This window comes from Ascaphus truei, unplaced genomic scaffold (assembly GCF_040206685.1).
Source record: "Ascaphus truei isolate aAscTru1 unplaced genomic scaffold, aAscTru1.hap1 HAP1_SCAFFOLD_525, whole genome shotgun sequence".
Lineage (NCBI taxonomy): Eukaryota > Metazoa > Chordata > Amphibia > Anura > Ascaphidae > Ascaphus > Ascaphus truei.
In genome coordinates, this window is record NW_027456856.1 from 204,977 (window position 1) to 228,569 (window position 23,593).

The 23,593-nt window shown below is 53.3% G+C and overlaps 1 protein-coding gene across 1 annotated transcript in view; it reads left to right on the forward strand.

Annotated features, from left to right (window-relative positions):
• The window catches only part of FBXO41 (F-box protein 41), a 155,401-nt gene that overhangs the window by 109,292 nt on the left and 22,516 nt on the right, over positions 1–23,593 (forward strand). The window contains exons 9-10 of the mRNA XM_075584279.1: positions 9,046–9,141; positions 11,802–11,920. Coding sequence (XP_075440394.1) covers positions 9,046–9,141; positions 11,802–11,920 — 215 coding nt within the window. The remainder of the gene's footprint in view (positions 1–9,045; positions 9,142–11,801; positions 11,921–23,593) is intronic.

Sequence of the window (23,593 nt, forward strand, 5' to 3'; positions counted from 1 at the left end):
ATGAGCAGGAATGACTTCCTTAATGTCCTCATCTGCCTCTAGGATGTGCCAGTGTTTGCGAAAAACCTCCCTGGCTAAATTCCACTGTTTGTTGTAAGTGCCTACAAAACGTATCACTTTGGTCTCATTAGTTGGTATTTTATCAGTTAGTAGATTGGAGCGTGGGGAGTATTTGGCTCTCTTGTATGCTGTCTTTATACTTTTGTTGCTATATCCTCTATTTTTGAAACGTTGGGTCATTGTTTTGGCCTGGATTTCATATTCTGCAGTCGTGCTACAGTTTCTCCTGAGTCGTAGGAATTGGCCTACTGGTATTCCCCTAATTAGAGTGTTAGGGTGATGGCTAGAGGCCTCCAAAAGGTTGTTTGTGGCCGTTGGTTTTCGATAGACAGTTGTTTCTATCAGATTGTCTTTCCCTCTTTTTAATTGTAAATCCAGAAAGCAAATGGATGCGTAGTCGTACTCTAAAGTGAGACGTAGGTTGAGTGTATTCTTATTGAGGATTCCAATGAATTCTTTTAACAACGTTGGTGTACCCTGCCATAACATGAACACGTCATCTATGAAGCGTGTCCAAAGTACGACGTGTGTCGTGTAGTGTTCCATTTCTTCAGTGAAAACGTGTTTTTCCTCCCACCACCCTAAGTAGAGGTTCGCATAGGATGGTGCACATTTCGTGCCCATCGCTGTCCCCTGTGTTTGATGATAGATTTTGGTATTAAATAGGAAATAATTTCTTGTTAAGACAAACCTCAGTAATTCTATCATAAAGTCGGAGTGGGCGGAGAAATGTCTACCTCTTGTTTGCAAGTAGTGATTCGTAGCTTCTAGGCCTATATGATGTAAGATGCTTGTATAAAGGCCTTCTACATCTAGGCTTACTAGAATGGTATCTGATGTGATTACTATTCCTTCAAGTCTCTGAAGGACATCCTTTGTGTCCTTCGGGTAGGAAGGTAATGATGCCACAAAGGGTCTCAGAATCTGATCTATATAGCTACTGGCATTTTCGGTGACATTTCCCAGTCCAGATACTATCGGACGGCCCGGTGGAGGTGTTTTACGTTTATGTATCTTGGGTACACTGTAAAATGTGGCTACTCTTGGGTTTTTGTTAAATATAAAGTCATACTCTCTTTGGGAAATGACTTTGTTTTGGAGTCCTTTCTCTAGAATGGTGCGAAGTTCTGTCAGATATTCTGAGGTGGGGTCCCTCATAAGGACTTCATAACAGGTACTGTCTGACAAGAGTCTCAGATTTTCGGCCTTGTAATCTGTGGTGTTAAGTATAACTAAGTTCCCTCCTTTATCTGCTGGTTTTATTGTTATAGACGTATTGGATGTTAGTTCTTTTAAAGCTGTCTTTTCAGGGTTGCTCAGATTATCAGTCATCCTGAGCTTGGGTAGTTTCTCAAGATCTCTGGTGACGAGATCACAGAATACGTCTATGTTAGCAAATCTGTCCCCAAACGGTAGGAACTTCGACTTTGGTCTTAATTGGGTGAATGGCCCCTCTCCTGGGTTCCTGTTTGACTCCTCTAAAAGGGAGTTCAGGTCATTGATGGCGTCACTTTCTTGGAGGTTGAGGGGAGGAATGTCTAGGGATTGACTTATCCTCTGGTCTCGTAGGCGATGGAATTTATGTAATTTTAGTTTTCTGCTAAATAGATTCGTGTCCTTCACCCATTCGAATGTGTCTATATTGGATGAAGGTGAGAACGACAACCCTCTATTGAGTAGGCTTATGTGGTCCTTAGTGAGTTCAAAATCTGAAAGGTTCACTATTATGGTGTCTCAACAGTGATAGTTATCAGTAGCAAATTTGAGATGACAAACAGTTAACACAGCATACTGCAACATATATAATTAATTAACAGCAACATGGCACAGCTATTCACAGTCTCGTACATCAAAGGAGACATAGTGCTGGTCTGAATCCCTATCCATTACCAGCCACACAGTGAGCATGCGCTAAAAGTGAATGGGGTCACTACAGGTTAATCCAAGTGCTATAAATAACCTCCAAAGACATAGGAAACCTTCTAATTACCTTAGCCTTGACAAAGCACTCGCGAAACGCGCGCGTCGGCAAGCACGTGACCACGTGCACGAGCAGAGCCTAAGTTCATGTACACTGACTCAGAGAGATTCAAAGAGTCAGCGTGTCTCAGCCCGTGCACAGTAATGGACTGCTGCAAGATCCTACGATCTTAGCAGTCACACATCAGTAAAGCACAGAGAATATCTGGCAGTAAATCACAGTATAAATGCAGGAAGCCTGAATGCTAATCCCCAAACACAGCATTTAGCTTAAAGGGGTATACACATTGAGCAAAACGGCAACCAATCCAGCAATTAACCTCTGGAGTGCCAGACCATTACCACATATGAAGAGCACTACACCAACTAGGGAAAGGTCTTTCATAATAGACCGATATTAATACCCTAAAAGGAGCAGTACTCAGCTGTTAATTAGGTATATGCATATACAGAATTTACAGCAGTGCCACTAACTTACCAGTATTGCAAAACTAATACTAGTGTCTATCCTAGCCCTGTTATTACACACTTGGGATGTACACGTGTTAAGTATCACACACTTGTATTTAAATACCACCACCCACACATGCTGGTGTTAAAAACTCATAATAGGTGCACATAGACCTAGATCTGTATACACAAGTCTATAATGTACCATTAGCTGCAGCCCAAAAGCAGCTAAGTACAGGTCCAATCAACTAGTGCACCTACTAGTATTTCAATACTGGGGCACTACATCTGTGGTCCACACAGCCGCTACTTTCATTACAAGAACTCTAGCCCATTCTCTCCATATGAGGAACACTAGGGCCAGTGAATTACCCTTAAACTGGGCATTAATACACCATTGTATACTCCTCTGGATACACCTATCCATAGAGTTAGCCACACTTGGCATCATTTAATCATTGTTTTAAACCCCAATATTTTAACGATATTGTCAATTAATAAAGTTATTTTAAATAAATCACCAATTCATACAGAAACAGAGTGCTATCTACAGGGGCTCTGTCTGTCCACTATGTATTAAGTTATACGCCCTTTGCAGCACCAGTTTCATTGTTCCATTAGTAAAGCTGAAGCGGGGGTAAACATACGTATAAACCTGTTGAAATAGGGGTCTAGTCTACCCCATTCTAGCCCCAAGCTCGCTAACCACAACATATTATGTCTGGTTTTCTATCAACCTTACCGAACTACCAGGAATGGCAAATTGAGTCAGATAGACTGTTTTCCTCAGAGAATGAACCATTAGAAACCACTTCAAAACCCAACATCTCCAACTTCTTTAACGAACTAGACAGAACACTTAAACTTCGCCTCAAAACCTGGTGGGAGGTCAGTAGCTTTGAGAACTACCTCAAAGCAGAAACTATACCAAGGGGCCTTAGAGCTAATGTAGCACCAGCCCACTACATAACTGACCCTGAATTCCATAGGTCATGGGAACTGATACTTAAACAATGCTCCATCATGCTTATGCAACTGTTAATAGAACACCAAAAAGAGAGGCTAGAAACATTTAGCTCAGAGCTGGAGATCAAACTAAAAGAGGCAGAAAAGTGGAAAGAAGATCCAAAATTCAATGAACTGGAAAGAAAGCTAGAACTGAATATATCCAAATTCACAGCAGAATTGAAAGAGAGGAAACGCAGGAAGTACGAGAGAGATAAGAAGGATTTCAAAGACGGCAAAATATTTAGATATAAATTTGCCAAAAAGAACAAATACAGAACCAGAGCTGTAGAAATACAAGAATCTGCCACAGAGTGGGAAACATCTGACACAGAGGAGACAAGATTAGAAAGTGGTGAAGGCACCTCAGGCTCATTTCTCACATCCCTGGTTCCACATTTTTTAGACCAACAGAGAGAGGTCTTAACAGGGACAAAAGGCCGAGGAAGACTCGAAGAGGAAAAAGGAAGAGTTTTGCGGAGCAACAACCCACAGGCACAGGGCAAAAAGAGAGGGAAACAACACAGATACTAACAACCCCTACAGAACTAAATGATTCCATTATAGTGAACCTTTCAGATTTTGAACTCACTAAGGACCACATAAGCCTACTCAATAGAGGGTTGTCGTTCTCACCTTCATCCAATATAGACACATTCGAATGGGTGAAGGACACGAATCTATTTAGCAGAAAACTAAAATTACATAAATTCCATCGCCTACGAGACCAGAGGATAAGTCAATCCCTAGACATTCCTCCCCTCAACCTCCAAGAAAGTGACGCCATCAATGACCTGAACTCCCTTTTAGAGGAGTCAAACAGGAACCCAGGAGAGGGGCCATTCACCCAATTAAGACCAAAGTCGAAGTTCCTACCGTTTGGGGACAGATTTGCTAACATAGACGTATTCTGTGATCTCGTCACCAGAGATCTTGAGAAACTACCCAAGCTCAGGATGACTGATAATCTGAGCAACCCTGAAAAGACAGCTTTAAAAGAACTAACATCCAATACGTCTATAACAATAAAACCAGCAGATAAAGGAGGGAACTTAGTTATACTTAACACCACAGATTACAAGGCCAAAAATCTGAGAATCTTGTCAGACAGTACCTGTTATGAAGTCCTTATGAGGGACCCCACCTCAGAATATCTGACAGAACTTCGCACCATTCTAGAGAAAGGACTCCAAAACAAAGTCATTTCCCAAAGAGAGTATGACTTTATATTTAACAAAAACCCAAGAGTAGCCACATTTTACAGTGTACCCAAGATACATAAACGTAAAACACCTCCACCGGGCCGTCCGATAGTATCTGGACTGGGAAATGTCACCGAAAATGCCAGTAGCTATATAGATCAGATTCTGAGACCCTTTGTGGCATCATTACCTTCCTACCTGAAGGACACAAAGGATGTCCTTCAGAGACTTGAAGGAATAGTAATCACATCAGATACCATTCTAGTAAGCCTAGATGTAGAAGGCCTTTATACAAGCATCTTACATCATATAGGCCTAGAAGCTACGAATCACTACTTGCAAACAAGAGGTAGACATTTCTCCGCCCACTCCGACTTTATGATAGAATTACTGAGGTTTGTCTTAACAAGAAATTATTTCCTATTTAATACCAAAATCTATCATCAAACACAGGGGACAGCGATGGGCACGAAATGTGCACCATCCTATGCGAACCTCTACTTAGGGTGGTGGGAGGAAAAACACGTTTTCACTGAAGAAATGGAACACTACACGACACACGTCGTACTTTGGACACGCTTCATAGATGACGTGTTCATGTTATGGCAGGGTACACCAACGTTGTTAAAAGAATTCATTGGAATCCTCAATAAGAATACACTCAACCTACGTCTCACTTTAGAGTACGACTACGCATCCATTTGCTTTCTGGATTTACAATTAAAAAGAGGGAAAGACAATCTGATAGAAACAACTGTCTATCGAAAACCAACGGCCACAAACAACCTTTTGGAGGCCTCTAGCCATCACCCTAACACTCTAATTAGGGGAATACCAGTAGGCCAATTCCTACGACTCAGGAGAAACTGTAGCACGACTGCAGAATATGAAATCCAGGCCAAAACAATGACCCAACGTTTCAAAAATAGAGGATATAGCAACAAAAGTATAAAGACAGCATACAAGAGAGCCAAATACTCCCCACGCTCCAATCTACTAACTGATAAAATACCAACTAATGAGACCAAAGTGATACGTTTTGTAGGCACTTACAACAAACAGTGGAATTTAGCCAGGGAGGTTTTTCGCAAACACTGGCACATCCTAGAGGCAGATGAGGACATTAAGGAAGTCATTCCTGCTCATCCATCAATGGTGAGCAGAAGAGCGAAAAACCTTAAAGACATCTTAGTCCACAGTCACTATACAGAAACTCCCATAAAAACATGGCTACCACCTAAACCGTTTGGCAGTTATTCATGCCATCATTGTAAAGCGTGCCAAAATATCACAACTACGAAAACATTCCAAAACTGGAATAACTCACAGAATTATCAGATTAGGAAATTCATTACCTGTCAAAGCTTTGGCGTAATATATCAAGGCCTCTGCAAATGTGGGAAGATCTACATAGGCAAGACAAAACGCCAATTTAAACAACGAGTACTGGAGCACATTGGCACTATACGCAACAATGTGGACACCCCACTAGCGAGGCATATAAACTCTTGCCAACAAGGAAACACCAAGTCTATACTTTTCACAGGGATAGACCAATTCTCCTTAGGTCAGAGGAAAGGTGATATAGACACTGTTCTCCTACAGAAGGAAGCACGGTGGATTTACAATCTCAAGGCACTCACACCAAAAGGCCTCAATGAAGGATTTGTCTATAGTCCCTTCATCTAAGCTATCCAGTTCATTCAAATGTAAGAGACTGTAAGTAATGCAGTATAAACACAATATATTTCAAAACTATATAACTGCATTCTGAATAACACACATCTGGATACAATCATACCTGCCTCACACTCTGCCATTCAATACACATACACAGAAAACTACTAAAATAAAATAGAAGCAAAATAAATAATAAACCAGTCAAAGATAAACATCAGTAAAATAATTTATTCTTGAAATATAAAGAAACAGAATTATGGTGTCTCAACAGTGATAGTTATCAGTAGCAAATTTGAGATGACAAACAGTTAACACAGCATACTGCAACATATATAATTAATTAACAGCAACATGCCACAGCTATTCACAGTCTCGTACATCAAAGGAGACATAGTGCTGGTCTGAATCCCTATCCATTACCAGCCACACAGTGAGCATGCGCTAAAAGTGAATGGGGTCACTACAGGTTAATCCAAGTGCTATAAATAACCTCCAAAGACATAGGAAACCTTCTAATTACCTTAGCCTTGACAAAGCACTCGCGAAACGCGCGCGTCGGCAAGCACGTGACCACGTGCACGAGCAGAGCCTAAGTTCATGTACACTGACTCAGAGAGATTCAAAGAGTCAGCGTGTCTCAGCCCGTGCACAGTAATGGACTGCTGCAAGATCCTACGATCTTAGCAGTCACACATCAGTAAAGCACAGAGAATATCTGGCAGTAAATCACAGTATAAATGCAGGAAGCCTGAATGCTAATCCCCAAACACAGCATTTAGCTTAAAGGGGTATACACATTGAGCAAAACGGCAACCAATCCAGCAATTAACCTCTGGAGTGCCAGACCATTACCACATATGAAGAGCACTACACCAACTAGGGAAAGGTCTTTCATAATAGACCGATATTAATACCCTAAAAGGAGCAAAACTCAGCTGTTAATTAGGTATATGTATATACAGAATTTACAGCAGTGCCACTAACTTACCAGTATTGCAAAACTAATACTAGTGTCTATCCTAGCCCTGTTATTACACACTTGGGATGTACACGTGTTAAGTATCACACACTTGTATTTAAATACCACCACCCACACATGCTGGTGTTAAAAACTCATAATAGGTGCACATAGACCTAGATCTGTATACACAAGTCTATAATGTACCATTAGCTGCAGCCCAAAAGCAGCTAAGTACAGGTCCAATCAACTAGTGCACCTACTAGTATTTCAATACTGGGGCACTACATCTGTGGTCCACACAGCCGCTACTTTCATTACAAGAACTCTAGCCCATTCTCTCCATATGAGGAACACTAGGGCCAGTGAATTACCCTAACACTGGGCATTAATACACCATTGTATACTCCTCTGGATACACCTATCCATAGAGTTAGCCACACTTGGCATCATTTAATCATTGTTTTAAACCCCAATATTTTAACGATATTGTCAATTAATAAAGTTATTTTAAATAAATCACCAATTCATACAGAAACAGAGTGCTATTCATTAGATGGGTGCAAATAAATGTCCCAGCTTTAAGTGATATATCAAATAGTCCACGGTCCAGTTCTTTTTTTCAATGTATTCAGAGACAATAGAAAACATCTTTTCAGCCTCTTGTCAGTCAGTTCCATCCTTTCGGCGTACATATAGAATTTAGTTATAGAGGGGAGAACCCTTAGCTTTGAGGTGTTAAATGATTCTGAATTCTACCAATGCAAATGCAATCTCTATACATTTTAGCAATCCCTCTTTATCTCACTGTCAGCTGAAATGTTCTTAGTTAATCATCAGCATTAGAACACTGTTTCTTCCTTTAGCAATATTTACTTTGATTTAGCAGATCCTTCTTTGTTCTCTCACTATGTAACTATAGTTAATCCTGTGCTCCTTATATTTTACGACCTATCTCTATTGTATTGTCTTTTACTAATAACAAACTATTTAACTAACCTTTGATTCCAAACTCAAGATCATATACTATTCAACTTAGCAGACATTAAACATACCACGTTTCTTAAATCGCTCAAAACATTTCTACACCTGCCCGTCTTCAGACTGATTTATCTTCTTATCTGTGCAGAGGCAGCTAATCATTTCCGATATCATTTCTAACGTAATACTAAATGACTTATTTTAACAAGTTACCTGTTGAATATATATGTATATAGACAATATAGCATCTTCATTATTTGGCTTGAAATCGTCCTATCTCAAACCTTCTCCGGAAACAGCATCATCCTGCGGCATCTCCCATGTGGTCCATTCAAGATGGCTCCGCAACGCCACGTGATGTCCCGTTATCGTGGCAGCCCGACACCGTTTGACGTGGCAGAGCCTTGTTGATGGGACCATGCAGGGGGGGAGATGCCGCCGGACGATGCCGCCGCTGGAGAAGGTAAGAGCCGAGGTGCCGCACATGTCCCTGCACCAAACAGCCCAGGCGGCCCAGCTGTAACCCGGAGATTTCACCTCTCAACCTGTAGCCCAAAGATTCCTAGCCAAAACCCGTGGTCTCCGGGCCAAACCCAGGTGTGGTGGCAACCCTGGTTCTATATTACCAAAGTAATGTGCACAGTCGGGCACGCCGGGCCTGAAAGGGTTAATCACATGGGACCCCCACTTTATACGAGTGTAACGATTTGTTTTATTCTTCACTTTCAGGAGTTCATCTGACCCTGTTGGTCATGAGGTCATTTGGGCTTTAGGGGCCGGCTGCAGAGACATCATTTCCCTGCAGGTGGCGCCCTTACATCCTTGGTAAGAGGCATTGAGGGGTGTTACTGATTTAAAAGGGGCCGTTCCCCCTGTGGGCTTCATTTCTTAATTAAAGGTTTCTTCACAATACTGTGTAACAGGGCTGGCCAACTCCAGTCTTCAAGACCACCAGCAGGTCAGGTTTTCCGGGTATCCCTGCTTCAGCACAGGTGGCTCTGTCAATAAATAATCTAATAAACATTAGAGGCTAAAGCTGTTAAATTCTGGGCATTAATGAAATTCCGTGTGTGTGTGTATAGAGGTGAGGACTGCAGTGTGTGTCTGTGTGTGAAGAGGAGGGGACTGCAGAGTGTGTCTGTGTGTATAGAGGTGAGGACTGCAGTGTGTGTCTGTGTGTGAAGAGGAGGGGACTGCAGTGTGTGTCTGTGTGTATAGAGGTGAGGACTGCAGAGTGTGTGTGTGTGTATAGAGGTGAGGACTGCAGAGTGTGTCTGTGTGTATAGATGTGAGGACTGCAGAGCGTGTCTGTGTGTATAGAGGTGAGGACTGCAGTGTGTGTCTGTGTGTGTATAGATGTGAGGACTGCAGAGTGTGTCTGTGTGTATAGATGTGAGGACTGCAGAGTGTGTCTGTGTGTATAGAGGTGAGGACTGCAGAGTGTGTCTGTGTGTATAGAGGTGAGGACTGCAGTGTGTGTCTGTGTGTATAGAGGTGAGGACTGCAGTGTGTGTCTGTGTGTATAGAGGTGAGGACTGCAGTGTGTGTCTGTGTGTATAGAGGTGAGGACTGCAGAGTGTGTCTGTGTGTATAGAGGTGAGGACTGCAGTGTGTGTCTGTGTGTATAGAGGTGAGGACTGCAGTGTGTGTCTGTGTGTATAGAGGTGAGGACTGCAGAGTGTGTCTGTGTGTATAGAGGTGAGGACTGCAGAGTGTGTCTGTGTGTATAGAGGTGAGGACTGCAGAGTGTGTCTGTGTGTATAGAGGTGAGGACTGCAGTGTGTGTCTGTGTGTGTATAGATGTGAGGACTGCAGTGTGTGTCTGTGTGTATAGAGGTGAGGACTGCAGTGTGTGTCTGTGTGTGAAGAGTAGGGGACTGCAGGGTGTGTGTCTGTGTGCAGAGGGGGGGGGCTGCAGAGTGTGTGTCTGTGTGTGTAGAGAGGGAGGACTGCAGAGTGTGTCTGTGTGTGCAGAGGGGGGGACTGCAGAGTGTGTGTCTGTGTGTGTAGAGAGGGAGGACTGCAGAGTGTGTCTGTGTGTGCAGAGGGGGGGACTGCAGAGTGTGTGTCTGTGTGTATAGAGAGGGAGGACTGCAGAGTGTGTGTCTGTGTGTGTAGAGAGGGAGGACTGCAGAGTGTGTGTCTGTGTGTGTAGAGAGGGAGGACTGCAGAGTGTGTGTCTGTGTGTGTAGAGAGGGAGGACTGCAAAGTGTGTGTGTCTGTGTGTGTAGAGAGGGAGGACTGCAGAGTGTGTGTCTGTGTGTATAGAGAGGGAGGACTGCAGAGTGTGTGTCTGTGTGTGTAGAGAGGGAGGACTGCAGAGTGTGTGTCTGTGTGTGTAGAGAGGGAGGACTGCAGAGTGTGTGTCTGTGTGTGTAGAGAGGGAGGACTGCAGAGTGTGTGTCTGTGTGTGTAGAGAGGGAGGACTGCAGAGTGTGTGTCTGTGTGTGTAGAGAGGGAGGACTGCAGAGTGTGTGTCTGTGTGTGTAGAGAGGGAGGACTGCAGAGTGTGTGTCTGTGTGTGTAGAGAGGGATGACTGCAGAGTGTGTGTCTGTGTGTGAAGAGGATGGGACTGCAGAGTGTGTCTGTGTGTGAAGAGGATGGGACTGCAGTGTGTGTCTGTGTGTGAAGAGGATGGGACTGCAGAGTGTGTGTCTGTGTGTGTAGAGAGGGAGGACTGCAGGGTGTGTCTGTGTGTGAAGAGGCTGGGACTGCAGAGTGTGTGTCTGTGTGTGTAGAGAGGGAGGACTGCAGAGTGTGTGTCTGTGTGTGTAGAGAGGGATGACTGCAGAGTGTGTGTGTGCGTGTGTAGAGAGGGAGGACTGCACAGTGTGTGTCTGTGTGTGTAGAGAGGGATGACTGCAGAGTGTGTGTGTGCGTGTGTAGAGAGGGAGGACTGCACAGTGTGTGTCTGTGTGTGTGTAGAGAGGGAGGACTGCAGAGTGTGTGTCTGTGTGTGTAGAGAGGGAGGACTGCAGAGTGTGTCTGTGTGTGTAGAGAGGGAGGACTGCAGAGTGTGTGTCTGTGTGTGTAGAGAGGGAGGACTGCACAGTGTGTGTCTGTGTGTGTAGAGAGGGAGGACTGCAGAGTGTGTGTGTGTGTCTGTGTGTGTAGAGAGGGAGGACTGCAGAGTGTGTGTCTGTGTGTGTAGAGAGGGAGGACTGCAGAGTGTGTCTGTGTGTGTAGAGAGGGAGGACTGCAGAGTGTGTGTGTGTGTGGCGCTATAACCACACCTTCGTCGGGACATGAACATGACAATCCTGACGAAGGTGTGGTTATACCGCAGAATCGTTGACTTCAATAAAACAATGGTCCTTTTCTCCCGCATCCTGGCGGGCGCCATCTTCACGGTTTTACCATTATTCCTTAGTGGGGCAGAATAAAACCTGAGCTCGGGTTATTTCCACAGTGCTGCGATTTCCTCGGTCTCATTTCCCATGAAGATATTGTGCAGTAAATCAGCGCCTGTTCTCTTCTCTCCCAGCCAGCAGCCCACGCGCTTCAGTAACCGATGCCTGCAGATGATTGGACGATGCTGGCCCCACCTGAGGGCGCTGGGTGTTGGGGGAGCGGGCTGTGGGGTGCAGGGTCTGTCTTCCTTAGGTAAGTAGAAGGGGGAGCTGAGCGACGTTCAGCCTCAGAAGCAGAGACATCCTGGGGGGCATTATAACATTGAACATGCACATAATATAATATAGAGGCTTCATCCATATAGGAATACCAGGAATTGTACAACTAGGTCTCAGTAATAACTCAGGTACTCTCACACAGCCACCACTGGTGGACAACCTAGCAGCACATTTAGGTAACAATAGGTCCTACTTATTAAGCAGTGCTAAGCCTTGATACACCTTATGACCCATTCATTTGAATCAAAGAAAGGCATATCATCTTCTAATGTGGGATATTATGCCGTGCTGATTAGCTTGAATTGGGACATTCCCTACAAATTCCGGACTGTCCTACTAAATTCAGTTGGCCTCCCTCCGGATCGGTCCAGATGTCTTTTGGATCTGTGATTATATGCTGAATGGATACATTCCTTGTATGTGTTTCTGTATGTATCCCTCGGTTTTCTGTCCCTCTGAAAACCACAGGTCCAGGCAGCTTCGCATTTCAATTCGCCGCAGTGATGGAGGTGAAGGTGTGACGGTAGGGGTAGCTGGCCTTCATAATAATGGTGAAGCCCGGCTGGCTGCCCCTAAAAACCGTGTGTTACGAGCTATGAGTGTTAGCTCTTGGGTCCAGTAAATGTATATTATTGTGTTCCCCTGTAACCATGTTCCCATTATACTGTCCCCTGTAGGGTTATAATCTGGGGATGCCCTGAGTGGTTAGGGTCCCTTATAGGAAATAACTGCAGGACTGGGACTTTGGGAACGGGAGTTTAAGGGTGTATGTTGGGGGGGGACAAAGAGGGTTAAAAATGGTGTAAAGTGTTGCTGACCGGTTATACTGGGAGTACTGTTATTTTACCCGCAAATAGTGTATGATTTGCGGGTACGCGTATGTACATAAAACGGTGTGTTATGGAGGTGTCACGGGAGACCAGGCATTTACCCCTTTTTAACCGGGATTATAACATTGAGCAAAACAAGGAGGTAAAATAAATTGTGATTTATTCCTTGGAAACAGACGTACACACAGTGGATTACAATGTACAATGGAAAAACACACTTACTGGGGGTCTGTGTGAGAAAACTGGCCTTTCCTAACTTTGACAGTCCATAAAACAAAGTCTTTAAGTTACCGGGGTTTAGCCCGAAAAGTCCTGGAACTCCAATCGGCAGGTAGTTCCAGACGCCACCGCTGTGTCTCTTCCGGAGGTGCCAAAATCCCATGACCGGCAGATAGTACCAAACGTCCTGGTACTCTTTTCAGCGTGTAGTTCCAGCCACGACCGCTGCGTTCTATTCTCAGAACTTGGCCCCGAAAAGTGGGACTTAGAAAATTTCTTGCCTTGAAATTTCTGAAGCCGGCTCGCGTCTATTTCTCCAAGAGCATCTTTTGGTGATTCTGAATTTGCCGCTGCTGTCTTGGCGCTTAGAATCTCAGGACCGGATTGGCTGATGGCTTAAAATAAAATCAGCTTGCAACCTTACTGATGGTTGAAGCACCCCAGAAGCTCTTTGCTTGGTTCTGGTGATTGGGCATATACTGGGGGACTCCCATTAACCTAGGGACCCCAGATTGTACCCGAGATACACATATCCCTATGCCGTCTTTTACCATTCTGGTCTGTGCTGAAGCAGGGGAACCTGGCGGTGAGTCACGCAACTGTTTTCCAGGGAGAATTTTGCCCGGAGGTCTGTGACTACATGTCTCTGGGAACCTGACCTGATTACCGGATACCTTTTTGGGGTGGCCAGCAACTATAGACCCCTTCTACCTAGACACATTCCAACAACACTTTCACCGCAAAACTCACCCTGAAACTCTTGCCTGGGAATCTCCGCTGGGTAGCACTCCTGCAAAGGTAAAACACACACAAATTCTTTATTACAGTACAATGCATGTGCCATGACTGGGTTCAAGAGCTGACACTCTAATCTCCCCAGTATGGCTCAGAGGTAACCAGCCGGGCAGAAGACCTTTATTGATGGCCTGGTTACCTCCTCCCCGTCACAGGAGGATTAATGTAACTCTGTGGGGAATCTTTACCCCACAAGCATGTTCTACAATCGAGTTTTAAAACACAGTGAAGGAGCCTGTTTTAATAAACCTAGTTTTAGGGACCATGTTTTAAGGACCAAGTTCTCAATGTAGAAAGATGGGTATCCATTGCTATACAGACAGACAATTACAGGTAATGTAATTAGCCGAGGGGTCTGCATGGCAATAGGGGATCAAAGGGACGGATGGGCAAGGTGTCAGGACAGCTGGCAGGCGGGGAAGGTTGGAGGAACATGTCTTTGGATGGGCTATCAGCGGGTGAGACCCTTTGTATTTGGCAGAGACTGAGGCGCCTGCCCAGCGGGCGGTAATGGGCGGGACAGGGAAAGCCGTTGCCGAGATGGAGCTCGCAGGCGCGATTTCCATTGGCCAGTTCATATTTCCCACTTTGCCGGCATCCTGAACATAAGTACGCCCCGTTCTTTGATTGGGTAAAGCCAGAAGAGCCCCCGGCTCGTGATTGGTGGTTGGGGACAAACCCCATGTGATGGTAGGGGCTGCCCCAGCCCCCTCCCAGACCCCAGCACCTCTCTCCCAGACCCCAGCACCTCTCTCCCAGACCCCAGCACCTCTCTCCCAGACTCCAGCACCTCTCTCCCAGACCCCAGCACCTCTCTCCCAGACCCCAGCACCTCTCTCCCAGACCCCAGCACCTCTCTCCCAGACCCCAGCACCTCTCTCCCAGACCCCAGCACCTCTCTCCCAGACCCCAGCACCTCCCTCTCCCAGACCCCAGCACCTCTCTCCCAGACCCCAGCACCTCTCTCTCTCAGACCCCAGCACCTCTCTTTCTCAGACCCCAGCACCTCTCTCCCAGACCCCAGCACCTCTCTCTCTCAGACCCCAGCACCTCTCTTTCTCAGACCCCAGCACCTCTCTCCCAGACCCCAGCACCTCTCTCTCTCAGACCCCAGCACCTCTCTTTCTCAGACCCCAGCACCTCTCTCCCAGACCCCAGCACCTCTCTTTCTCAGACCCCAGCACCTCTCTTTCTCAGACCCCAGCACCCCTCTCCCAGACCCCAGCACCTCTCTCCCAGACCCCAGCACCTCTCTCCCAGACCCCAGCACCTCTCTCCCAGACCCCAGCACCTCTCTCTCAGACCCCAGCACCTCTCTCCCAGACCCCAGCACCTCTCTCCCAGACCCCAGCACCTCTCTCTCCCAGACCCCAGCACCTCTCTCCCAGACCCCAGCACCTCTCTCCCAGACCCCAGCACCTCTCTCCCAGACCCCAGCACCTCTCTCTCCCAGACCCCAGCACCTCTCTCCCAGACCCCAGCACCTCTCTCCCAGACCCCAGCACCCCTCTCCCAGACCCCAGCACCCCTCTCCCAGACCCCAGCACCTCTCTCCCAGACCCCAGCACCCCTCTCCCAGACCCCAGCACCTCTCTCCCAGATCCCAGCACCCCTCTCCCAGACCCCAGCACCTCTCTCCCAGACCCCAGCGGGGAAGGGTGGAGGAACATGTCTTTGGGTGGGCTATCAGCGGGTGAGACCCTTTGTATTTGGCAGAGACTGAGGCGCCTGCCAGCGGGCGGTAATGGGCGGGACAGGGAAAGCCGTTGCCGAGATGGAGCTCGCAGGCGCGATTTCCATTGGCCAGTTCATATTTCCCGCTTTGCCGGCATCCTGAACCTAAGTACGCCCCGTTCTTTGATTGGGTAAAGCCAGAAGAGCCCCCGGCTCGTGATTGGTGGTTGGGGACAAACCCCCTGTGATGGTGGGGGCTGCCCCAGCCCCCTCCTAGACCCCAGCACCTCTCTCCCAGACCCCAGCACGGTCTCTCCCAGACCCCAGCACCTCTCTCCCAGACCCCAGCACCTCTCTCCCAGACCCCAGCACCTCTCTCCCAGACCCCAGCACCTCTCTCCTAGACCCCAGCACCTCTCTCCCAGACCCCAGCACCTCTCTCCCAGACCCCAGCACCTCACTCCCAGACCCTCTCCCAGCCCCCAGCCCCTCTCTCCCAGACCCCAGCACCTCTCTCCCAGCCCCTCTCTCCCAGACCCCAGACCCTCTCTCCCAGACCCCAGCACCTCTCTCCCAGACCCCAGCACCTCTCTCCCAGACCCCAGCACCTCTTTCACAGACCACAGCGCCTCTCTCCCAGACCCCAGCACCTCTCTCCCAGACCCCAGCCCCTCTCTCCCAGACCCTAGCACCTCTCTCCCAGACCCCAGCACCTCTCTCCCAGACCCCAGCACCTCTCTCCCAGACCCCAGCACCTCTCTCCCAAACCCCAGCACCTCTCTCCCAGCCGTTCTCTCCCAGACCCCAGACCCTCTCTCCCAGACCCCAGACCCTCTCTCCCAGACCCCAGCACCTCTCTCCCAGACCCCAGAACCTCTCCCAGACCCCAGACCCTCTCTCCCAGACCCCAGCACCTCCCTCCCAGACCCCAGCACCTCTCTCCCAGACCCCAGCACCTCTCTCCCAAACCCCAGCACCTCTCTCCCAGCCCCTCTCCCAGACCCCAGCGCCTCTCTCCCAGACCCCAGCGCCTCTCTCCCAGACCCCAGCACCTCTCTCCCAGACCCCAGCACCTCTCTCCCAGACCCCAGCACCTCTCTCCCAGACCCCAGCACCTCTCTCCCAGACCCCAGCACCTCTCTCCCAGACCCCAGCACCTCTCTCCCAGACCCCAGCACCTCTCTCCCAAACCCCAGCACCTCTCTCCCAGCCCCTCTCTCCCAGACCCCAGCGCCTCTCTCCCAGACCCCAGCACCTCTCTCCCAGACCCCAGCACCTCTCTCCCAGACCCCAGCACCTCTCTCCCAGACCCCAGCACCTCTCTCCCAGACCCCAGCACCTCTCTCCCAGACCCCAGCACCTCTCTCCCAGACCCCAGCACCTCTCTCCCAGACCCCAGACCCTCTCTCCCAGACCCCAGCACCTCTCTCCCAGACCCCAGCACCTCTCTCCCAGACCCCAGCACCTCTCTCCCAAACCCCAGCACCTCTCTCCCAGCCCCTCTCTCCCAGACCCCAGTGCCTCTCTCCCAGACCCCAGCACCTCTCTCCCAGACCCCAGCACCTCTCTCCCAGACCCCAGCACCTCTCTCCCAGACCCCAGCACCTCTCTCCCAGACCCCAGCACCTCTCTCCCAGACCCCAGCACCTCTCTCCCAGACCTCAGCACCTCTCTCCCAGACCCCAGCACCTCTCTCCCAGACCCCAGCACCTCTCTCCCAGACCCCGGCACCTCTCTCCCAGACCCCGGCACCTCTCTCCCAGACCCCGGCACCTCTCCCCCAGACCCCAGCACCTCCCTCCCAGACCCCAGCGCCTCTCTCCCAGACCCCGGCACCTCTCTCCCAGACCCCGGCACCTCTCTCCCAGGCCCCGGCACCTCTCTCCCAGACCCCAGCACCTCTCCCCCAGACCCCAGCACCTCCCTCCCAGACCCCAGCACCTCTCTCTCAGACCCCAGCACCTCTCTCCCAGACCCCAGCACCTCTCTCCCAGACCCCAGCGCCTCTCTCCCAGACCCCAGCACCTCTCTCCCAGACCCCGGCACCTCCCTCCCAGACCCCGGCACCTCTCTCCCAGACCCCATCACCTCTCTCCCAGACCCCAGCACCTCTCTCCCAGACCCCATCACCTCCCTCCCAGACCCCGGCACCTCTCTCTCAGACCCCAGCACCTCTCTCCCAGACCCCAGCACCTCTCTCCCAGACCCCAGCACCTCTCTCCCAGACCCCGGCACCTCTCCCCCAGACCCCAGCACCTCTCTCCCAGACCCCGGCACCTCCCTCCCAGACCCCAGCACCTCTCTCCCAGACCCCAGCACCTCTCTCCCAGACCCCGGCACCTCCCTCCCAGACCCCGGCCCCTCTCTCCCAGACCCCAGCACCTCTCTCCCAGACCCCAGCACTTCTCTCCCAGACCCCGGCCCCTCTCTCCCAGACCCCAGCACCTCTCCCCCAGACCCCAGCACCTCTCTCCCAGACCCCAGCACCTCTCTCCCAGACCCCAGCACCTCTCCCCCAGACCCCAGCGCCTCTCTCCCAGACCCCAGCACCTCTCTCCCAGACCCCAGCACCTCTCTCCCAGACCCCAGCACCTCTCCCCCAGACCCCAGCGCCTCTCTCCCAGACCCAAGCACCTCTCTCCCAGACCCCAGCACCTCTCTCCCAGACCCCAGCACCTCTCTCCCAGACCCCAGCACCTCTCCCCCAGACCCCAGCGCCTCTCTCCCAGACCCAAGCACCTCTCTCCCAGACCCCAGCACCTCTCTCCCAGACCCCAGCACCTCTCTCCCAGACCCCAGCACCTCTCTCCCAGACCCCGGCACCTCCCTCCCAGACCCCAGCTCTCTCTCCCAGACCCCGGCACCTCTCTCCCAGACCCCAGCACCTCCCTCCCAGACCCCAGCACCTCTCTCCCAGACCCCAGCGCCTCTCTCCCAGACCCCGGCACCTCTCTCCCAGACCCCAGCGCCTCTCCCCCAGACCCCAGCACCTCTCTCCCAGACCCCAGCACCTCTCTCCCAGACCCCAGCACCTCTCTCCGAGTCCCAGACACCAGCACCTCTCTCCCAGACCCCAGCGCCTCTCTCCCAGACCCCAGCACCTCCCTCCCAGACCCCGGCACCTCTCTCCCAGACCCCGGCCCCTCTCTCTCCCAGACCCCAGCACCTCTCTCCCAGACCCCGGCACCTCTCTCCCCCAGACCCCAGCACCTCTCTCCCAGACCCCAGCACCTCTCTCCCAGACCCCGGCACCTCCCTCCCAGACCCCAGCACCTCCCTCCCAGACCCCGGCACCTCTCTCCCAGACCCCGGCACCTCTCTCCCAGACCCCAGCACCTCTCTCCCAGACCCCAGCACCTCTCTCCCAGACCCCAGCACCTCTCTCCCAGACCCCAGCACCTCTCTCCCAGACCCCAGCACCTCCCTCCCAGACCCCAGCACCTCTCTCCCAGACCCCAGCACCTCTCTCCCAGACCCCAGCACCTCTCTCCCAGACCCCGGCACCTCCCTCCCAGACCCCAGCACCTCCCTCCCAGACCCCAGCACCTCTCTCCCAGACCCCAGCACCTCTCTCCCAGACCCCAGCACCTCTCTCCCAGACCCCAGCACCTCTCTCCCAGACCCCAGCACCTCTCTCCCAGACCCCGGCACCTCTCTCCCAGACCCCAGCACCTCTCTCCCAGACCCCAGCACCTCTCTCCCAGACCCCGGCACCTCCCTCCCAGACCCCAGCACCTCCCTCCCAGACCCCGGCACCTCTCTCCCAGACCCTGGCACCTCTCTCCCAGACCCCAGCACCTCTCTCCCAGACCCCAGCACCTCTCTCCCAGACCCCAGCACCTCTCTCCCAGACCCCAGCACCTCTCTCCCAGACCCCAGCACCTCCCTCCCAGACCCCAGCACCTCTCTCCCAGACCCCAGCACCTCTCTCCCAGACCCCAGCACCTCTCTCCCAGACCCCGGCACCTCCCTCCCAGACCCCAGCACCTCCCTCCCAGACCCCAGCACCTCTCTCCCAGACCCCAGCACCTCTCTCCCAGACCCCAGCACCTCTCTCCCAGACCCCAGCACCTCTCTCCCAGACCCCAGCACCTCTCTCCCAGACCCCGGCACCTCTCTCCCAGACCCCGGCACCTCTCTCCCCCAGACCCCGGCACCTCTCTCCCAGACCCCAGCACTTCTCTCCCAGACCCCAGCACCTCTCTCCCAGACCCCAGCACCTCTCTCCCAGACCCCAGCACCTCTCTCCCAGACCCCGGCACCTCTCTCCCAGACCCCAGCACCTCTCTCCCAGACCCCGGCACCTCTCTCCCAGACCCCGGCACCTCTCTCCCAGACCCCGGCACCTCTCTCCCAGACCCCGGCACCTCTCCCCCAGACCCCAGCACCTCTCTCCCAGACCCCAGCACCTCTCTCCCAGACCCCGGCACCTCTCTCCCAGACCCCAGCGCCTCTCCCCCAGACCCCAGCACCTCTCTCCCAGACCCCGGCACCTCTCTCCCAGACCCCGGCACCTCTCTCCCTGACCCCAGCACCTCTCTCCCAGACCCCAGCGCCTCCCTCCCAGACCCCAGCACCTCTCTCCCAGACCCCAGCACCTCTCTCCCAGACCCCAGCACCTCTCTCTCAGACCCCAGCACCTCTCTCCCAGACCCAGCACCTCCCTCTCCCAGACCCCAGCACCTCTCTCTCCCAGACCCCAGCACCTCTCTCCCAGACCTCAGCACCTCTCTCCCAGACCCCAGCACCTCTCTCCCAGACCCCAGCACCTCTCTCTCAGACCCCAGCACCTCTCTCCCAGACCCCAGCACCTCCCTCTCCCAGACCCCAGCACCTCTCTCCCAGACCCCAGCACCTCTCTCCCAGACCCCAGCACCTCTCTCCCAGACCCCAGCACCTCTCTCCCAGACCCCAGCACCTCTCTCCCAGACCCCAGCACCTCTCTCTCAGACCCCAGCACCTCCCTCTCCCAGACCCCAGCACCTCTCTCCCAGACCCCAGCACCTCTCTCTCCCAGACCCCAGCAGCTCTCTCCCAGACCCCAGCACCTCTCTCCCAGACCCCAGCACCTCTCTCCCAGACCCCAGCACCTCTCTCTCAGACCCCAGCACCTCCCTCTCCCAGACCTCAGCACCTCTCTCCCAGACCCCAGCACCTCTCTCCCAGACCGCAGCACCTCTCTCCCAGACCCCAGCACCTCTCTCTCCCAGACCCCAGCACCTCTCTCCCAGACCCCAGCACCTCTCTCCCAGACCCCAGCACCTCTCTCCCAGACCCCAGCACCTCTCTCCCAGACCCCAGCACCTCTCTCCCAGACCCCGGCACCTCTCTCCCAGACCCCGGCACCTCTCTCCCAGACCCCAGCACCTCCCTCCCAGACCCCAGCACCTCTCTCCCTGACCCCAGCACCTCTCTCCCAGACCCCGGCACCTCTCTCCCAGCACCTCTCTCCCAGCCCCTCTCTCCCAGACCCCAGCACCTCTCTCCCAGACCCCAGCACCTCTCTCCCAGACCCCAGCACCTCTCTCCCAGACCCCAGCACCTCTCTCCCAGACCCCAGCACCTCTCTCTCAGACCCCAGCACCTCTCTCCCAGACCCAGCACCTCCCTCTCCCAGACCCCAGCACCTCTCTCTCCCAGACCCCAGCACCTCTCTCCCAGACCTCAGCACCTCTCTCCCAGACCCCAGCACCTCTCTCCCAGACCCCAGCACCTCTCTCTCAGACCCCAGCACCTCTCTCCCAGACCCCAGCACCTCCCTCTCCCAGACCCCAGCACCTCTCTCCCAGACCCCAGCACCTCTCTCCCAGACCCCAGCACCTCTCTCCCAGACCCCAGCACCTCTCTCCCAGACCCCAGCACCTCTCTCCCAGACCCCAGCACCTCTCTCTCAGACCCCAGCACCTCCCTCTCCCAGACCCCAGCACCTCTCTCCCAGACCCCAGCACCTCTCTCTCCCAGACCCCAGCAGCTCTCTCCCAGACCCCGGCACCTCCCTCCCAGACCCCGGCACCTCTCTCCCAGACCCCGGCACCTCTCTCCCAGACCTCAGCACCTCTCTCCCAGACCCCAGCACCTCTCTCCCAGACCCCAGCACCTCTCTCTCAGACCCCAGCACCTCTCTCCCAGACCCCAGCACCTCCCTCTCCCAGACCCCAGCACCTCCCTCTCCCAGACCCCAGCACCTCTCTCCCAGACCCCAGCACCTCTCTCCCAGACCCCAGCACCTCTCTCCCAGACCCCAGCACCTCTCTCTCAGACCCCAGCACCTCCCTCTCCCAGACCTCAGCACCTCTCTCCCAGACCCCAGCACCTCTCTCCCAGACCGCAGCACCTCTCTCCCAGACCCCAGCACCTCTCTCTCCCAGACCCCAGCACCTCTCTCCCAGACCCCAGCACCTCTCTCCCAGACCCCAGCACCTCTCTCCCAGACCCCAGCACCTCTCTCCCAGACCCCAGCACCTCTCTCCCAGACCCCGGCACCTCTCTCCCAGACCCCGGCACCTCTCTCCCAGACCCCAGCACCTCCCTCCCAGACCCCAGCACCTCTCTCCCTGACCCCAGCACCTCTCTCCCAGACCCCGGCACCTCTCTCCCAGCACCTCTCTCCCAGCCCCTCTCTCCCAGACCCCAGCACCTCTCTCCCAGACCCCAGCACCTCTCTCCCAGACCCCAGCGCCTCTCTCCCAGACCCCAGCACCTCTCTCCCAGACCCCAGCACCTCTCTCCCAGACCCCAGCACCTCTCTCCCAGACCCCAGCCCCTCTCTCCCAGACCCCAGCACCTCTCTCCCAGACCCCAGCACCTCTCTCCCAGACCCCAGCACCTCTCTCCCAGACCCCGGCACCTCCCTCCCAGACCCCAGCTCTCTCTCCCAGACCCCGGCACCTCTCTCCCAGACCCCAGCACCTCCCTCCCAGACCCCAGCACCTCTCTCCCAGACCCCAGCGCCTCTCTCCCAGACCCCGGCACCTCTCTCCCAGACCCCAGCGCCTCTCCCCCAGACCCCAGCACCTCTCTCCCAGACCCCAGCACCTCTCTCCCAGACCCCAGCACCTCTCTCCGAGTCCCAGACACCAGCGCCTCTCTCCCAGACCCCAGCGCCTCTCTCCCAGACCCCAGCACCTCTCTCCCAGACCCCAGCACCTCTCTCCCAGACCCCAGCGCCTCTCTCCCAGACCCCAGCACCTCTCTCCCAGACCCCAGCACCTCTCTCCCAGACCCCAGCACCTCTCTCCCAGACCCCGGCACCTCTCTCCCAGACCCCGGCACCTCTCTCCCAGACCCCAGCACCTCTCTCCCAGACCCTAGCACCTCTCTCCCAGACCCCAGCACCTCTCTCCCAGACCCCAGCACCTCTCTCCCAGACCCCAGCACCTCTCTCCCAGACCCCAGCACCTCTCTCCCAGACCCCAGCACCTCTCTCTCAGACCCCAGCACCTCCCTCTCCCAGACCCCAGCACCTCTCTCCCAGACCCCAGCACCTCTCTCTCCCAGACCCCAGCAGCTCTCTCCCAGACCCCAGCACCTCTCTCCCAGACCCCAGCACCTCTCTCCCAGACCCCAGCACCTCTCTCTCAGACCCCAGCACCTCCCTCTCCCAGACCTCAGCACCTCTCTCCCAGACCCCAGCACCTCTCTCCCAGACCGCAGCACCTCTCTCCCAGACCCCAGCACCTCTCTCTCCCAGACCCCAGCACCTCTCTCCCAGACCCCAGCACCTCTCTCCCAGACCCCAGCACCTCTCTCCCAGACCCCAGCACCTCTCTCCCAGACCCCAGCACCTCAATCCCAGACCCCGGCACCTCTCTCCCAGACCCCGGCACCTCTCTCCCAGACCCCAGCACCTCCCTCCCAGACCCCAGCACCTCTCTCCCTGACCCCAGCACCTCTCTCCCAGACCCCGGCACCTCTCTCCCAGCACCTCTCTCCCAGCCCCTCTCTCCCAGACCCCAGCACCTCTCTCCCAGACCCCAGCACCTCTCTCCCAGACCCCAGCACCTCTCTCCCAGACCCCAGCACCTCTCTCCCAGACCCCAGCACCTCTCTCTCAGACCCCAGCACCTCTCTCCCAGACCCAGCACCTCCCTCTCCCAGACCCCAGCACCTCTCTCTCCCAGACCCCAGCA